Source organism: Vulpes vulpes, chromosome 12 (assembly GCF_048418805.1).
Source record: "Vulpes vulpes isolate BD-2025 chromosome 12, VulVul3, whole genome shotgun sequence".
Taxonomy (NCBI): Eukaryota; Metazoa; Chordata; class Mammalia; order Carnivora; family Canidae; genus Vulpes; species Vulpes vulpes.
The window spans coordinates 86,630,246-86,649,929 of NC_132791.1; the positions used below are offsets into that span (position 1 = coordinate 86,630,246).

The 19,684-nt window shown below is 45.7% G+C and overlaps 1 protein-coding gene across 6 annotated transcripts in view; it reads right to left on the reverse strand.

The window, feature by feature from the left end:
- Positions 1-19,684, reverse strand: part of JARID2 (jumonji and AT-rich interaction domain containing 2) — a 259,185-nt gene that overhangs the window by 129,137 nt on the left and 110,364 nt on the right. For 5 of the 6 annotated variants that reach the window (XM_072729083.1, XM_072729078.1, XM_072729080.1 and 2 more), the window contains exon 2: positions 7,513-7,648. The exons of the other annotated variant lie outside the window; for it this stretch is intronic. Coding sequence is in view for 2 of the 5 variants with exons in the window: in XM_072729078.1 (XP_072585179.1) it covers positions 7,513-7,648 (136 nt within the window). In the remaining 3 variants the exon portion in view is untranslated. The remainder of the gene's footprint in view (positions 1-7,512; positions 7,649-19,684) is intronic. 6 annotated transcript variants of the gene reach the window in all.

Sequence of the window (19,684 nt, forward strand, 5' to 3'; positions counted from 1 at the left end):
GACCCCCTGAACAGAGGGGATGTGTCTACAGCACAGCAGAAGGTGCTGGAAGGGGGAGTGAGGAGCAGTCTGTGGGCAGAGAGTGATCTGCACCCTGCTTCACACACCACATGCTCTGCAGAGTGCCCAGGAGTCCACTGAGCAGCCTGCTTGAGATCTCTCTCACTCTCCCCATGCTCATGATCTCAAAACATAGTTAAAACACACACACACACACACACACACACACACACACACACACACACACACGAATTCGGGTGCATTTGGAACACCAAGGCGGACAGACTAGTAGGGGAGGTGGTGGTGAGGAGACCTGACAGACACTGTGGCCCATGCCAAGTGGTCAGGGTAAGGATGAGCTGAGCATCTACTAAGCTAAGAGGCAGGGAGACACACAGCAGGACCGAGCATGTGCTGAGGCCTGTTCTGACTGCTGCCTAGAGACGGAAAAAGGCAGAAGCTGAGATTAAAGAGCATTAGGGGGTTCCAGCCCAAGCTAGAGATTTCAGACTAGTGCCATTAGTGCAAATTCAGATGCAAAAGATGTGAATTCAGAATAAACAGCTTTTGCTAAAGGATGGAATGCAAAGTAAGGAAAAATCAGAGAAGTACAGATAACTCCAAGGTTTAAGGTGAAGCAACTAGAAGAATGGAACTGGCATTTATGGACAACGGGAAGACAGGCAGAGCACAGGAGATACAGTAGGAACAGTTGGCTTTGGGACACCTCATATTCATGAGGCCTTCCACGAAATCAGTGAAGGCAAGTGGTAAGTGGAATTCAGGACAGGTTCAGTCACTGTCAAATGCTGCCAAAGGGGCAAATAAGGTGACACTGACTGGAAACTTGATTTGGCATTCAAGGTCATTATCAAGCCTTAATCATGGCCTGATTCTAGGGGTTCAAAGAAAAATGAGAGGGGAAAGGATATTAACACAAATAGAAGTAGTAGAGGGGACAGACTGTGTAGACATGTTCTCTCACAGAACTCTGCAGTGAGGAGAGAAATGAACAGCAGGAGGGAGATACAAGATCAGTAGAGGGATTATTTTATTATGGGAGCAACTACAACATGTTTTGTTTACTGATAGCAATCATGGAGGAGAGAAGTAAATAATGAGGAGGGATAAGTTCCAGGGTGATGTCCCAGTAGTTGACAGGAGAAAGGAGATCATAGATTTTCATCCTCTTGTCCTCAGGACCCCTCAAAGCCGGGCTTCTCTAGGGACTGTGACAGGGAGGAGAGAAAGCACGTGCACACATGCGCTCTCTCACACAAATTAAACACACACTCTCTCACACGCATACACACTCTCCCACCCACACACCTCTACCTGTTGTAGGCTCCTTCTCTTAAAGCAGACCAAGATTTGACGGGATGAGGAGGACAGAAGCTGGGCACAGCTGACAGAGGAAGCAGCAGCCCGAGAGAACTGGAGGGGGAGGGAGAGGACCTCAAGCACAAAGTGACAGGAAAGAAGAGCCATGGGAGTTATTTTCTTATTCACAAAACCGTGTTCTAAAGATGCAATCAAGTATCAACCAAATGGAAGGGTTATCAAGAAATGCCCGGAACGCATGACTTAGGTCCAAGACTGACCACGAGAAAGACATCAAGCCTCTCTGACCCAATCATTTTCCAGGATAAAAATGTAGCTTTGTGTTGTTGTTGTTTTTTAAAACAAAGAATGCATTTAAGTTGTTTAGTGAAGTGTATTTAACCCTCAATTTCGCCCAGCTCTTTTCACATGGAGTGTTGTCTCACACATCATGAGGGGCACAGAAGAAGAGTCTGAGGTTGGAATGTTCCAGAAAACCCAAGCTGCAGCCACTACTCAAGGGCAGCCTGAGCTGGCAGTGCCGACAGCTTACAGAGGACGCAGGCACTTAAGACATTAGCAGTTCCATTTGGGCAAAGCGTTGGGGTATAAGGCACTTTCTCCAGGAGGAAAAACAAAGAAACAAAAAACTGGGACACCTAGGTGGCTCAGCGGTTTAGCGCCTGCCTTCGGCCCAGGGTGGAGACCCGGGATCGAGTCCTGCATCGGGCTCTGCGCAGGAAGCCTGCTTCTCCTTCTGGCCTGTGTCTCTGCCTCTCTCTCTCTCTCTCTCTTTGGGTGTCTCTCATGAATAAATAAATAAAATCTTTAAAACAAACAAACAAAAACCAACAGCTAGACATGAACACTTCAGGCCCAAAACAGAAGGGAGAGGTTTGTGTCTCTCTTCTCCCCCCCACCCCCGATGACAGAAGGCAATCATACAACCAGGACAGTCTTTTCATTATAGCTGCGTGATTAAACTTCCATTCGTGGGATGAAGCGCTGGGACTTCTCATTTGGACTCAGAAGAAATTTTCTATTTTATGCAGTGGATGCTGAATTTGCAGGAGTTGGGGCCATGTTTCATTTCACAGTCAAAACATCAGGAATCTTTGAGAAAGATTTTCAAAGAATTGAAAATTTTACTCCTTAAAGAAAACAAGGTGGCCGGGGAGGGAGGGTGGGGAGTTCCCCTGTGTCTGCACTTCTAACTGTGGCCCTTGATATCAATTGGCAGTTGTTGCCAGAAAGGCCCATCCCTCACCAACGAGGTGACAAGGCCGGTGGCCTTACTGGACTGCCAACCCGGTGGTTCAAGATGAACCTTAAAAATACAATTCTCTACCTCTAGGCGAAGAGAGAAAACAAATATATCCGTGCGCCTGTGACAGGCCTAAGGCAGGTACCCTAGCAGAAGGGGTGCCATCTTTTGATTCCCTCTATCAATTACAAGCTCTAATAAAGCCCAGAAACATGCCCACATTCATACTCACACTGTCTCCCTCACCCCACCCCCCTAAAGTGTCCTCCCCCAACGGAAGATCTCCCATTATTCTCCTTCCAAAGAAACGCCTATTAGAAAAAGTGTCCTCCTACAAATTCTTATTTTTAGAATGCTATCTTTACAGAGCGTTCCAAAATTACTTGTATCTAAGAGTTGGTTGAAAGCAAGGGAGCGCTGATGCAGAAAGCCGGGGTTTTAAAGTCTGGCTGCCAAGGACTACTTGTGTAAGCAAACGGCTAATCCACCCTGGTGTATCACTTCCTCATCTACAAAATGGTTTGTTCTGAAGATTAAAATGAGTGAAATGCAGATAAAGTGCTAGAATCAAAAGTGCATCGATAGTGAATGCTCAATACAGACTGGCCATCACAACTACTGTAAGGTTCCAAGGAAAAGGATCCAGGGTCTCTTAAATCTACTCAAGGGTCTCTGGCTGGCCAGAGGGCTTGCTTGATCTCAGATGACATTTATAGGAAGCAAATAAAACTCAAAATACAGCTAATAGCTCCCCTCTCTTACTGTGTAATTATGTGTACTCATTTGTGTAGCATGTTATTATTTAAATGTCCCTAATTTCAGCCCCAGTGGGCCAAGGGCCCTCAAAGAGTGGCCGAGGCCTCAGCCTCTGCCAGCCCTTCCCTAGGCTTTTGTCAAATTTATTACAGCCAGAAGAAGCGGCATTATCTACAGCAGGAAGCAGACAGACGGCTCTCACAATCAGCAAAAATCCGAGCGCCGCCTCCCCCACACCGGCTATAACCCAACAGGCTATAATGAGGATTTCAATCCCTACACAGACAGGCTGCCAGGCTGTTCAGGACTCACATTCGCTACCTCTCCTAGGAGAAAACAAAAACCCTTGTTCCTTGTCAATTTAGAACCACAAAAGCAAGATTGATGGCAAACATGGATTTGGTGACATAAAATATGAAGTCTCCCTACAATCTTCTGTCTGCTTGGGTTATTATGACGACACAAGACCCACAGAAATGGGGCAGCAGAGCTCAGCCACTCAGATACAAGATGCCTTCTTTCTGTGTGCTGTTCAGACACCAGACACCACCCGCCTCACACAAGAAGGATGGAAGCATCATCCTAGCACGCCAACGATTCAGTGGAAATGATGTCAATTCATTCTCAAATTAGATAAAAAGTCACCTCAAGCTCCTTCTCTTGGGGAAGGCAAGGTAGTATTTGTTTTCCCCCAGAAAACCCTGGCAGGATCAATAACCTAGAGACAACTTCTGAAAAGTGATCCGGGGAGGGGAATGGACCCCAAACGTCTTGCTTTCCACACTACTCCTTCAAAGATTCGGTGTGATTTTCACCCCTTCTGCCTTTCCCAAATAAATGCTAGGTTCAAAGTTGTAGGACATGAGTTGTAATTTCAGTTCTGCTACTGCACAGAGGACAGATATGTGACCTTGGGGAAAAATCACCACCCAGAGCACTCACCAAGCCCCGCAAGGACATTTTATTTGGCTTACAGATGAAAACACCAGGGGCCTCAGAGGCAGGTCAATACCCAGGTCCCCAAGCTGCAAAGCATGAAAATGGAGGCATGGGGGGGGGGGGGGTGTGCGTGCCACAGGGACAGCAGCTATGCACCCCCGAACCTGGGCCCAGGCCCTCACTCTGATCGCTGTCCTCACAAGGGATGTGATCCAGGCACAGCTTCAAAACTCTACCACCAGACTCGTTTCTGTGATAATTCACTCTGGACCAATGGATATCACTTTTTATAAGAGAACTTCAAGAGGTTCTGTGACTAACCAAAACAAAGCAAAAAGCCAAAACTTTTCATCTTGCAGAGCTGTGAAAACCACTCTCCCCCACTAACCCAGTCTTCATTTGCCCCACAGTGAAGAACCCCAAGATCGGGTGCTGTGATGTAAATACGCCCAGGTCAAGGTCCTTCTACCACTCAGTATGTGAATGAGGACCACGAAGCGTCCACTATACAAGGAACATGCCTATGGGCACACAGAGAACACTGCTGGCAATCATCCCATCCCCCCCATCTCCCCCCACCCCACCAAAAACGTCTGGGATGCTCCACTGCTTTCCGCCTTCCCTGGACCATGCCCTCTAAGAGAACACTGCTGAGGACCAGGGACATACATAGGACTTACTCCCCAGTCAATGACTCTGGTTTCCTGATCTCTCCAGTAGGCCCCCAATGAGAAAGCACACTTTGACCTGGTGGCTGCCTCTCAAAACAGGGAGATAGGTTCCCCTAGAAGTGCTATGGACATCCAGGATACACAGTAACAAGCATGTGGATGTGCACTGTCGGCTTGCACAAGCACCAGCAAGACCACAAACGGGGATCTCCAGAGAGTCCTCCGTGTCTCAGTTATTTAAAAAGATACAAGAGGGCAGCCTGGGTGGCTCAGCAGTTTAGTGCCGCCTTCAGCCCAGGGTGTGATCCTGGAGAGACCCAGGATCGAGTCCCACATCAGGCTCCCTGCATAGAGCCTGCTTCTCCCTCTGCCTGTGTCTCTGCCTCTCTCTCTCTTTCTGTGTCTCTCATGAATAAATAAATAAAATTATAAATAAATAGATAAATGAATGAATGAATGATACAAGAGGGCAAGGCTCCTGGGCGGCTCAATCGGTTAAGCATCTGCCTTCAGTTCAGGTCCTGATCTCGGGGTCCTAGGATCCTGTCCTGTGTTGGGCTCCCTGCTCAGCGGGCAGTTCTCCTCCTTCCTCTCCCTCTGCGGTTCCCCCTGTTCATGCTTGCACAAACTCTCTCTCTTAAATAAAATCTTTTTTAAAAATTTAAAAAAAAAAAAAAAACACCCCAAGAAGACAAATCAGTCTTTATCAGCATGAAATAACAACTACCACAACAAAACCCCCCTTTTCTTTATGAAACTGGTACTAGAACTCTTTAAAGTTTTCAATGATCCCCACACCCACAGAGGGGTCTTTGGTCTTTGCCAGTGTTCGCAGAATTCCTTAGCATTGTCAAACCTTTGACAAAGCCAATTAAAAATGAGAGGTACCTTTGGCCCAGAGGCTGGCAGTACCTGTTACCTCTTGAAGGACTTCAGGTTTTGTTCTTTTACCTAAATTCCACCTTCATTTAAATCCTGGACACCTGGCTAAGGTGTCCTAAAAAGCTGGGTTTTTTTTCTCAGATGGATTGGTGTTTTGGTTTTTGTTTTGGTTTGGTTAAGAGATTTTAAAACCTCTAAGGCATTACTGCTCCTACACAGCAGAACAAGCGCGTGCCTTATCCGCACAGTAAAATCTAAACTCACAGCAGGGACACCTGCCCAATAGTAACGTCAGGATGCAGGGATATTCTCTCCCCACCCCACCCGCACCCCGCACCCCGCACCACCACCCCGCCCCCGTACTCCCTGTCAGGTTCCCCTAAAAAACATAAAGCCAAACACTATGTTCAATGTGAAGCAATGACAAGAACAATTACATCACACAGGGGTCCGAATTCTAGGCTTCTGGCAACAAATTTTACTAATTTTGCTTTTATGTTTGTGAAAGATTGAAAAGAGGGAGGGCTATGCCCATATGTGTGGATTCAGAGTTCAGGGGCTTCTTGTTTCAAGTCACACAGAAGAAGAGAGGGCCTGGGGTGGTGGCAGGACAAACCATGGTGGCGTTCAGGGAGGGCATCCCTGAAAACCCTGCCATGGCTCAATGCACTTCCCGCCTGACAGCAGCAGTCCCAATAGGAGGCTGCCAGACAACCAACCTTACAACGAAGCAGCCTGGAAAGACCATGGAAGGCCTCAGTGAGCCTGTCCTTCTGCACCCTGGCAAGCTATCAAGTACCCCCATATGTCATGACTCTCACCCCACAACCAAGGCAGAGGCTCAAAACAAAACAAAAAAACACCACAACCTCCTCTCCCTTATCTCCTTGGTTCCAAGCAAGTACAAACTAGAACGTGGTCAAATATTCACATTTATCCAGAAATTCTAAAGGACGAATAAGTACAAGACAGACTATGGAATGCCATCAGGGCCACATCCCCTGAAATAAAATACAGCCTGTAACCAAATACGTGTTCTGAAACGGTTACCACTGGATGATTTCAGTCCCATCACCCTAAACCTGTGAAAAAGAGACAGCAGAAGAAACTCAGAGAAGAGTTACGTTTCCTTCCAGGCTTCAAGGAGACATCTGATAACTGTACAGCTGCGCTCTCAAATGCACAGGAATTCTGTGCCACTGGATCCCTGTGGCCAGGTAACCACCTGCCTGGCCTGATCCACAAGGACGGAAGCAGGTACTTAGGAGGTTGCTGAACCAGACAGCAGGAAGGGCGGGAGGCACACGGGACTCAAGCTACTTTCTATACAAACAGGGGAGAACCAGAAGCTCCACGGCACAGCGAGATCCAAGTCGAAAGATGGATATCCACAGAAAAACCCATCAGACTCACTCTACCTTCAACCCAGGACCTGGTAGAAAATCAGATCACAGCCTGGTCTGATCTATAGGGAAGAGACTAATTAAGGCACCTCGCCAATTATATTACACAGACATAAAAGGAGCATAAAAATGAATCTATAAACCCAGTAGGATGTCCAAAATAACTACCATTTGGGGCCTAGCCTGAGAAGCACCAGCCGCCCGAAACACATCTCCGGTTCAGAAACAAGGCCGTGCCCAAATATACCATCCAATTCCAACAAAAGAGGCAACTCACCATTCACTGTTTTCAGGCTCCCAGCCAGGCCTTCCCCGTGCTGCCTCTTCTGGGCATTCTTGAATTCTTTCAGAGACAAATAAAGGACTTTACGTACCACCCTTTCTTCTGACCACGGAATCCCATCACTGTCATCCTGGAGAAACAGAAGAGAGAAGAGAAATCACTTTAAAAAAAAAAAGGGGGGGGGGTGTAAGTAAATAAGAGTTAGAATAAACCTTGAAACAAAAAAAAATCCAAACAAGTACCACACGCCTGAGACCAGGTCAGAATTCCATCCTGTGGTCCCATCCTGCTGAGGCCTGCTGATCTCCCAGCAAAAAGCTCACTCACAGACCTTACAGAAAGGGAGTGGAAGGAAGACAACCACCTGGCTTCCCTTATAAGCCCCAGGCCCCAATACCTTCATTAACCAGTAATAAGTGAAATTTCATATTCCTGGCAAAATGGAGAAAGAGGAGTCAAGCACACCCACCAACAGAGATGTAATGAAGCACTGTGCTGGAGTTTCACTGAGTAATGTCAGAATGTGTCCTGCCTTACAAGAATGTGTTGTGCTCTTCTAGAAACTGCTGCTGGTGTCACATGGGGGGAGGGGGGTGGGGTGGTGCTGCCTTCAAAGAATTTACAATTCGGTCAGAAGAAATGAAACTGGATTTGTACTGACCACTTATAGAATGAAGTCCTAAATGAAAGAGAGCACTGTGGGGGAGAAAAGACAATGAATCCTGGAAGAGTAGAGAATAGGGGAGGGGGAGGGGTAGGACGTTTGGGAGGTGAGGGGTGATTTAAACGGGGGGTGGGATACACACAGGTTAATAACAGGTCTTGAAGCTCTAATTTGAGTGGCTCCCTGATGTCTGTGGTATCAAATGCAATACAAGCTCTTGAAAAGAGAGGAAGGGATGAAGGCCCGGTTCCGCAGCTGGGGGTTGGGGAAATCCAGAGAGGAGCCACAGTCTCAAGCCACCATCTCAAGCCACTCAGGCAGTAACCACAGGGGGACAGAGCAAAGGCAAGCAGCAGCAAGAGCAGGAGCAGAGGGAGCCGCCTAGCAAGGAACTCAGAAGAGGGGCCAAGTCTGGAAATGCGGAGATAGTGGATCCGGACATTAGGCGGAGGTTAAGGGTTTCGGGGAATCAGCAAGAAGGTGTGCCTAAGGCTGGAAGTGCCGCCTCGCACACAGCAAGGACACAGCAGAGGACGGTCGCAGGTTCTCTCCTGTGGGTACCTGCCTGCAGTCTCCTAATTGAAGAAGTCCTCACCTTCACACACTGACTTCAAGACTAAAGCATTTTATAACTATTCACCTTAGAAAGATCAGAGCTTCCAGATATTTTGGGCCTTAGGAGAATAAGGAAAACATTAATATCCTCAGCTAAAAGCAGGAGGTGGGGTGAATATACTTGGGTTCCTTTTGCTCAAACAGGAGGACTTCCACCTCAAGAGGCTGTTGTCCTGCATGTCCGACAGAATTGGTTTTTCCTCCCTAACACCCAGGTCCTGGAATACCTCTGTGGAACTAGGTAAGGGGGCTAGATGACCTGAGGGCTTTCCCAGCTCTAGAATTCCTAAATTCTGCATAAACGCAAACTACATCTTAGAAACCCAACCACATGGAGACTCTAAGCCCTAAATAACTTTAAGCTGCACTCTGGTTAAGCTGCCAGGATTTTCCCAGAAGGAGAGTAATTCTCCATCTTCTATAATAAGGGGAAGAGAACCTTGGGAAAGAAGAGCTAAAGATTTCCACCTCCCCCCCCCCCCACCCCCGACATCCTTCAACTCCTGCAGACCTTGCCAAGCTGAGATTTCCATTCGCTCCAGAGGAAGAAGGCACATCCTGTCTTCCTGGGGGCGCTCCCAAAAAAGGCAGAGAGCATCTACAAGGTCAGAGTTGGTTAGGCAAGGGTTGGTGGGTCTGAGGCTGCAAGAAGTCAACAAATGGCCACAACCCTGAGGGAGAAGCATGCATGACTTAACTGCTACTACATACAAGTCACGCTCTACCCCTAACACAACCCACAAAAGGTACACAAAAGGTGAAGTCACTGTCCCGCCAGCTTCCTGAGCAGATTACTTGCATCTGGATGATTAATCATTAGCTCCTCTTGAAGTGAAAGACAGGCTGAAATCCCAGCTTCTCACAGCATCCAGAGAAGCCTGCCCTGCAGAATGCTCTGCGTCAGAACCAGATTCCTGTTCTCATCACTGACTGCTAATGTGATTCTAAACTATTATTTCCTACATGCCCAGAGTTTATAAATTATAAACCCCAAAGTCACTTTCAATGTAAAGTTCCTGCAGTGATTTACTGCATCGTGTTCAGACTGGTGCCTTCATGACGACTTCGAGCCTCCACACAGGAGAATTATATCCCTACAACTAATGTCTCATTAAAACATAAACCACCTGCAAAAGCAAATGCATTTAAGGTTCGCACAGACACAAGCAGCTTCGTGAAACCTATAAAGTACCTTAAATACAGGAGAAGCAAATCCATGACCCAGATTATGGGCTTTCAAATTCTAGTCATTTAAAAACTTTGTCCTGAAACCCAGGAGTTCCTTTCTATAAGGTACATTGCCAGTCAAGCCTTGTCACCTCCCTCGATGCTGGCGCAGGACACAAACCCAGTAGGTAAAGAAGTGGACTCTGTTCTGTTTCCAAGAGCTCAACAGGTGGGTAATAATTCTGAAATTAAAACTTAAGCTGTTCTGCACAGCCGTGGGGTTAATATGAATCACCCTACTCTGAGCTAGGAGGCTTGCACTCCTCCCCCCTAGGAGGATGCCAGATGCAGAAAGCACAGGTGTGCCTGCACCACGTGTGGTGGTCACACAGGGCTGGCCAGGAGGGGGTCACAGCAGGCCTGCAAGAAGGTACCTCAGTCCAACACTTACTCTGCTGTAGCCTTACCTGTCATTCAGAACAGCCAAGGGCAGAGAGCCCTACAAAAAGCCTAGGCAGACTATTGTTACAGGTCAGGTGAAATCAAAATACAGACACTTAAGAGTTTATTACCTTTTATTCCCCCCTCTTCAATAGCGGTCTCATTTTTTTTTTAATTTGACAGAGGGAGAGTGCGTGCACAAGAGAACACAAGCAGGGGGAGTGGGAAATGGAAACAAGGGAGAAAGAGACTCCCTGCTGAGCAGGGACCCAAACATGAGCCTCCATCTCAGGACCCCAGGATCATGACCAGGGCCTTAGGCAGATGCTTAACCACTGAACCCCCAGGTGCTCCTAATAGTGGCCTCATTTAATCAACCATTTAAATAATGTCTGCATGGGGTCGGGAAGTACTGGTCACCACGGATATCCCAGCCTGCCAGACAGAGTAAGAGTTCAATTAAAATTTCTGGGAACAGGGATCCCTGGGTGGTGCAGCGGTTTGGCGCCTGCCTTTTGCCCAGGGTGCGATCCTGAAGACTCCGGATCAAGTCCCACGACGGGCTCCCGGTGCATGGAGCCTGCTTCTCCCTCTGTGTCTCTGCCTCTCTCTCTCTGTGACTATCATAAATAAATAAAGAATTAAAAAAAATTTCCGGGAACAACAAAGACTCAAGTTGAAGCTCACTCTTCCCACTACTTTTACCCCCACTTGACCTGCCTGCTGGCCCCTAACCTTTACAAACATTCAGGATGTTTTAAGTGGAGTGCTTGAAATCCTACAATTTTCTTGACTCAAATCACCTGCTATCCCCTATCCTCCATAAAACACTTCCCGCAGTGGTAATCCAAACGGACTGGCTACCTCATCCTCCAACTACCCAGTTCCCAGCAAGAAAATGGCACCCATCTAGATATCCACATGGTCTCATACGGCCCAAACTTGATGATCCATTCACAGTCCCTTACCTTCAGCTAAATACTGACCAATTCATTCACAAAACACCTGGACACTTGCTTTTCCTCCACCACGACATCCACATAGGCTCCCTTTCCTCTCTAATCCTCCAGGATTCTCACATTCTCTTTACCCTGCACCCTCTACATTCAATTACGCGTTCCCAAATCACTATTTTCAAAACCATCTGATAGTCCACTCATGCCTCAGTGTTCAGAATTCCTAATTATCCCCCCTTTGACCTTCCCGAGACTCCTTCGGGCCACAGGACTCTCCCTTCTCATCAGGGATCCTACCTGATTTGACAGCGCGGCACTGAACAGGGAGAGATTCTTTCTTGGCTTCCTGGGCCACTTCCCCAGAACCAAGTACCCAGTCCATTCTGGCTTACTGGTCAGTTTAACAGAGGAAGGCACAGGAGGTGCTGTAGCCACAGATAAGAGGAACCCAGAAGCTTCATTCTGATGCAAATTCAGTTGCCCAGAGTGTGTGTCAGTTCTTTTTATGCATTTCCTTAAAGACTTTTTTTTTAAATCTATGGCTATTGTGACATCAGTAAGATCTCTAAGTTTTTACATTTTCACCAAATTATTGGGGAAGTGCGATGCAAGCCCCAGACAACGTACAACCTTCCCTTACTCCCATCCCCTGATTTCTTAACCTGAATTTCCCCAATTCCAAAACAAACACTTTGCAAATACTGCCATAGTAAGAATATCTGGTGCACTAACAAGATTTTTTTTTAAGGGAAGTAAAAAAGGAAAAACACCATCCAGATCTAGATTTACTTTGCTATTCTGACTGCTAAAAAAAAAAAAAAAAAAAAATCACTTTCTTTGGCAAATGGAAAATTGAGTATTAAAGCCTTTAAAAGTTAAGTGACAGGGTTTTCTTTTCATTTGAAAAACGTCTGCCATTCTTTGAAATAACTGGAGAATCTCTTATCAAAAATGGCAGCTGGTCAGGAATTAAACTTGAATGCTTATGGTCATAATCTTTTTTATTAAGAGAAAAGGGCACAGCATAACCCTTTGGCTGCTCCATTTTGTAACAGACATGCGAGAAAATAGAGTGCTGGGCCAGCACGGGAAAACACTGCACTCCTTGTTGGCGTACAGCACCAACGAACAAACCTCCAGAACTCACAGCCAGGTTAGAGATTATAAAGCTTACCACCAACTCCTTTCAGCTTAAAATGGGGTGGAAAAGGAAGTAATCACAAAACTCTTTATTTAAAAAAAAGATGAGTTTCAAGGTCTTGCCCAAAGGTCAAAAAGCTAGAGAGAACCCAAAGCTGGCATGTGTGGTCAGTGGGGTCCACACTACACGGCAGGTGCCCCAAGAGAAGTTCAAAACTCGGAAATTCAATTCTTAAAGGGAAAATGTCAAACACGTAATTCACGTGAACTCCTACTAAATGAAAGCAAAATTAAAATTATTTATTTCAAGAGGTAAATGAAAATATTATATGAAAAAAAATAAACACAAACCTAGAACCATTCATGAGTACTAGCTTGAGATTAGTAAAAGAACAGGAGGGAGAGGGATTTTCTCTCATTAATTTCTGCAGTTACTTCGTCTCACTGGGACGAACACGGGTTCTAAGGTCATCTCTCAAGACATCCTCATGTAATCTGTCCATGTCTCGGTGTTTCTTATGGTTTTAAATTCAGGCCACCTTGTTTGAGGAGGGGGAAAACGAGGATGGAAATGCATGGGTTGGAGGGATATGTTTCTGGTTTTAAAAAAACAAAAACAAAAAGAGAACCCAAAACTTTTTCTGACAATTACAATTATTTAAAAATGAAATACGGCCCATCCAAAGGAAGATACCTAACGTCCTCTCACTTGTGAGCAAACTATGTAAGAGACTCATGCATCACAGGTAGAATGATAATCATACCAACCAATGGCATCGTTAATGATGATATAGGACAACTGGTGCAAACCAGGACACAGGTCAACCAACCAATTCACCAGGTCCCTCCTGGCATATACGAATCCAATTAAGAAGAAAAGGTCTAATACCCAACAGATAATTTTTAACCATATCACCAAAGAAAAATAAAGCCAACACCCAAGACATACTAGGAATGCAGTGTGATACACGCTTGCGCTTTAAACTGAAATTCAAAACCTCCCCTTTGAGGTTTTAAAGGTCAACCTGCTGGTGGGGGGAAGAGGGTTCCCCTTTGGACTGGCACAGTTAAAGATGGCATTACATCCCAAAGAAAACACTCCTGCTTCCACAGAGAAAGGGCATAGGAAATCCAATGTTCTTCACAGCCTCTTGCAAGCACAACAAGCAGATATGGAAAGGGTGGGGGGCAGGGGATTGCGAGGGAAGAGAATTCAAAGCTAGGAAGACCTCCTAACATGAAACCTCTGTATTACAGGCTTACACACGTGCTAAGACAAATGGTTATGTGTCTGGATCACAAGGAGCCACTGGAGAAGTGAACCAATACCACCACCATGGCCATACAGCCTCTCTTTATGTGCCTTGCCAAGGCTCTGGGAAGCCAGGAACTTGAAACTTTCTACCCCTTTTAAAATGAAAAGGGCATGCCATGGCTCAATCCCAATGTTCAACCCTACCCTAAATTGGATTAGCAAGAAAAAAGCACCTTGTGGAAGGGAAGAGAATTGGCCGGGGGTGGGGGGGGGGGGGGGGGGGGGGTCCTGACTGGTGCAGAGCCCACAGTCAGTTTCGAGACAAGATTTGGAAGACTTGGGGCCCCTAGGTGGCTCAGTGGTTCAGTGTCTGCTTTTGGCTCAGGTCGTGACCCCAACGTCCCAGGATCGAGTACCCCATGGGGCTTCCTGCAGGGACCCTGCCTATGTCTCTGCCTCTGTCTTTCATGAATAAATAAAATCTTTAAAAAAAAAAAAAAAAGATTTGAAAGACTGGGTTTTTGTGGGAGATGGGGAAGGAAGAACAAATAGTGCTTTCCTCATTCCAGGGAAAAATGACCAGAAACCTCTACATGAATGCCTTTTCAGGACAAATTCTGCATACACCTGTTAAGTCATCCTACGTAATCAAATTTGTTGCTATTTGAAATGCCAGCCTCTTCCATGAAGTTTGAGAACAATGAAAGCAATCCCCCCCCCCAAAAAAAAAACCTGGGGGGTTGGGGACCTTGCGTTGATTCTTGGCACAGATTCCACATAAACAAGGATTTCCAGAGCCAAAAACAAATGAGAAAGTATTGAAAAATGTGAGAACTTAGGCTAAAACTCATATTTCTTCCCTTTCAACAAAATAATCATGTCTTCTACATTACAAATCTCCATTTCTCAAATCAACTAGCTAATCCATTTTTTTAATTCTGTGAAATGGATCAACCATCAATACTGACAGTATCAGAGAAAATTCAGGGGAATATTCACATCTAGAAAGATGACAAGCGGTCAGGAAACCACGGACTTAACTGAACTTTGTGAATGATGTTGCTCTGCCTGGACTTTAAATTAAAAGCACTTCCAGCAACAAATTTTCCTCAGACAGATACGCTTCCTGGGATAAAGTAAACGGCCTGAAAATGCTTATGCTAGGAGAGTTTTACTTCTTCCAAACTCCCATTAAATAATGTGTACTTATCTTTGATTACTGCCTATTTAAAAAAAAAAAAAAAAGCCACAGCTGAAATTGGATTAAGAACTTCTGCTGAAAACGATTTATTGCATAACACACAACTCTGACAGCCTGATTCTCCGGCCACCAACTGAGCCTTTATAAAAATCTGCTGGGCAGCTGCCAAGTCAGCTCTTTTGCGTCTGAGCATGTCACATTGCTGTTGTCAAGACAGCGGCAGGAAGGGCTTCAACATCCTCTCATTCGTGGTTAAATGGTGCAGTCAGGGAATGGCACCAGGGCTGGCGACACAGCCTTCCAGCTTCCCCGAGCACTTCATCTGACAGTTTGTTGTTTAGACATCATCAGAAAGACCCAAAATCTACAGCAGGATTACCTCCAAGAATCCAGCAGATATCTAGGTTGACCATCTACCTTCAAGTGTAGAGAAATGGGGAAAGCGAGAAAATCAAGTTACAGAGAAATGCTTGACCAGTGTCTTCGGAAAAACCCAGCAGAATGAAGGACGACTTGGCATCAGCAGTGCCAAGGGGGTGAGTATACAAGGACTTCATCTGGGACTAAGTTATGAACAAGAAAGTTCCCAAAGGAATTCTAACCAAATTGGATCTTTTCACCATTAAATCCTTTTTATGTGAAGAATGCATCCCTCTCCGCCCCAAATTCCCCAAGGAACACTAACCACTGGCTACATGTGGCCATTTACAATTAACTTAATTACAATGAAAAATTAAGTTCCAGGGGCACCTGGGTGGCTCAGTGGTTGAGCATCTGCCTTTGGCTCAGGTCATGATCCTGGGGCCCTGGGATTGAGTCCCACGTTGGGCTCTCATAGGGAGCCTACTCCTCCCTCTGCCTATGTCTCTGCCTCTCTTTGTGTGTCTCTCATGAATGAACAAATAATAAAGTTTTGTTTTTTTTTTTTTTTAAGTTAAGTTCCAAGTTGTACTAGATACATTTCAAGTGTCTCCCAAAATGAACAACACAGCTACGGAATTTTTCCATCATCACTGGAAGCTCCCATGACTAACACTGTTCTAGAGCATCCATTTCCCTTTCATTGGATATGGTTTCAAGGACTGTGTGCTACCTCCTACTGCATTTCCATAATGTCCCTGAGATTCTTCAACATATGTACCTTTATGCTCTGCTTAGCAGAAAAATTCCAGAATATTAAATAGTTTGCACAAGAATCCAAGTCTAAGGATTGAGGAACCATTTGAATTACAGATTCCCACCCATACAATGCTCAGGGAAATGGCTGCAATCCTCTCTGCTGCATGGGGCCTTCCAGGTTTGCAGGGGACGGATATGAATTCTGAGGATGAACTGCAACACTTTCAATCTACAAGGAGGCCCTAAAGACACACCTCTTTACCCCTTTTTTGCCTTCAAATCATTTTCTAAGGAATCTCCTACAAAATGAGTCCTCCAGGAGAGGCCTGAGTGGCTCAGTTTGTTGAGCTTCCCACTCTGGACTTCGGCTCAGGTTGTGATCTCAGAGTCCTGGGATCCAGCCACACATGGGGCATCGGGCTCAGCTTGGGGATTCTCCCCCCACCCCCACCCCCGCTTCCCCCTTACTCCCACTCACTCGGGTGCTCACTCTCTTAAAAGAATAAATAAATCCTTAAAATAAATCCTCCAGGATTGAAACTAGACAAAGGCAGCCCTCACCAGCCAGTTTCCAAGCACCAACAGAGCGGCCCAAACCATGAAGAATGATTGGTGCCCCACCCCTCTCCTCTGCCAGGACAAGTCAAGGTTATGGGCCTCTAAGCCATGGTGAGGGGGTCAGGGCAATTTTTACACTTCTGTTTCTTCCCTTAGGTCCCAGGACACTGATGGTGACATTTTAGGAGTTGAATCATTAACTGACTTATTTGCTGGCTTTTTTGGCTCAGTAGTGCCCCCATCCAGGAAGTAAGTATAAGTGTACGTTCCTGCCCAGGAGACAAACTACATTTGAGAAGCAATTCAGTTACAAGCCATTAGGTTTATTTTGGGGCTTTTTATGGGAATTTTTCAAACTATCATAAAGCGCACAAATAAACATGCCCTCGGACTGAAGGTAAATTAACACTGTGCTGCATTTGTTCCAATACATTTTATCCCTTTTTTTTCATACCCTCCAGCCCTCTGCTGAGGGCACAACCACTCTGCAACTGCCCCGTCATTTATAGGTACCTGTCTCCACAAACAATTTAACATCCGTATCCCTCCCCATTAGCACTTAGCACTAATGATAAATGTAGACCACTATGTGGCAGGCCATATACCACGGGTTTCTTGCACATACTCTCCTCCCCATTTTACAACTGGCCAGTGAAGTATTATCATACAAACATTTGCAAATGACTGACCTTAGACACTAAGGTATTAAGATGGATTCCCCCCATCCTAATTAGTTTGACTCCAGAGTACCTGCCCTGGGCCCTCTCCATCTTTGTGCTCCCAACACGTGGCAAGAAGTTCAGCACACACTATGTATTCAAAACCATTTCTTGCGAGTGAGCACTTATAAACAGATGGAAAACAGAACAGTAGCCTCAAGGTAAGAGGGACCTGGACTCCAATTCTAGAACTCTGGTTGCTTCATAGGTAGAACAAAATGACCAAGAGAGCGATCGCCAACTTGACATCCATGAGAAACCTGAAAACTGCCCCCCCCCTTGCACTGTGGGCCCCATCTTCAGTTTCTCCCAGGTGATGCTGCGGGCTGGGGGACCACAGGCGAGCCGTGGGGTAGAGCGGACTCCCACCCTGCCTAGGAAAACTGTTCTCACTGCCATGAAAAGCATGGTAATTACCAAATCTAATGCAAACTTTCTACTGGTACCTGATCCTCCACTGGCTTTCCGGTTTCCTCTCCCCCGACCATTTTTAACTAGGATTTTTCTGCCCTTCCCAATCTGTAATGATCTTAATATCCGCGACTACTAATGCATTTTCTTGACAATCTTTTCCTCTCCCCTGCCCCTACCACCTTGTGAGATTTCTACCTCAATGATCCCTCCTACTGCCTTCCTGGCTACCCATAATTTGGAATCTTAAGCAGGACTTGGCACCTTCTCATTCACCTCCACTCCCTAAATCAGATATAATGTTATTTAGCTTTCCACTCCTCGGCTACAGACATAAAACATGCTCTCCTCTCGGGTCTTACAGAAGAGACCTTTAAAAATGACTGCCACCAACCAATCCCTAGTCCACCCATCCTTCCCATACAGTTTTTCTCTACAAAACACAGCTGCATGATTTGTTTTCTGAAACCATCAATCTGGAGCACCTGGGTGGCTCAGGGATTGAGTGTCTGCCTTGGGCTCAGGTCGTGATCCCGGGGTCCTGGGATTGAGTCTTGCATCGGGCTCCCCACACAGACCCTGCTTCTCCCTCTGCCTATGTCTCTGCCTCTCTCTCTCTCTCTCTGTGTGTGTGTGTGTCTAATGAATAAGTGAATAAAATCTTACAAATAAATAAATAAATACAACTGTCAATCTACATCATTCCTTCCCCTACACAAAGGCCTTCCATGGCTCCCACTGGCTACCACAGGAGAGATTTACAAATTTCTCAAAATGGCCTACAAAAACTCTTTTATAAATCACCCCAATTTACCTCCTAGGCTGTAATTGCCCAACTCTCAATGCCCACTCCCCAACCCCCACACACACACAAACTGAACAAGAGGTGACAGCTCTCTCATCTTGCATCTGCCTCTCAAAACGAATACCAGGAAATCAGAGTACTGGTGTTTATTAACTAAATATTCACCGTGACTTCAGTAATTCCACAGAAGATAAAGAACAGACTTTCTAAATGTACCAGTAAGACTCCATTCTCAATTCACTTTCATATCAATACTTTGGTACCAAGAAGCACAGTCAATTAGGCTCAAGAGTCAATCAGACCCAATTTACCACCTATGTCTGTTTCAGTATTTACCCACAGCTTGGTTTTATATCGCATAGAATGCATGATTCTATGTGACCAGGACCCTCTGCAGAAGAGGATAATAATTTTCAAACTGATGGACTTCCTACAAGTTAATCTAGTCCTAGTCCAATGACAAGGATTTAACTCCATCACTATTTCACAGTGGTTTGCAAAAGTCATCATTATTTCTGCCACCTAAACAGAACTGGAAACCTTCCTTGGTTCCTGCATCCAAACCATCTCTAAGAATTCCCCTTTCATGCAGGACAAGATTTCCTGCAGTTATTTCTCTCTATAAAATCTGATGTACTGGTGTGCAGGTTCAATGAAGAGTCTCATGTTTACCTATACGTTCACAAAGTGCCCCCCAAAGTCACGAGGGCTGACCCTCGACAAAGGTGACACTGCATGCATACAAACTCACTTTAAAGCAAAGCTGTTAGGGAAAGCAAATATGGCTATCTGAAAGCAAAGTCATGATTCTTCCTCTGCTGACATTTCACAGTGATAAGGGAAAACTCGTGTTATAAGCAAAGTGGATGTAAGTAGCAGCTTAACCATTTACACTTCAGGCGGTATGTGTGAAAGAATAAAGCAGAAGCAGGCAGAGGACAATTCCACTCCAAATAGGAAACCACTGGAGAGTTTTGAGCAAAGAAATAATGATTTGATCTACATTTTTTAAGTTGCCCACAGGCTGCTCTATTGAGAACAAACCACGGCAGGGTGGGCTGGTGAAGTAGGGAAGCAGGGAAGGGAGGCCTCAAGACAACTGCCCATAGGAGAGG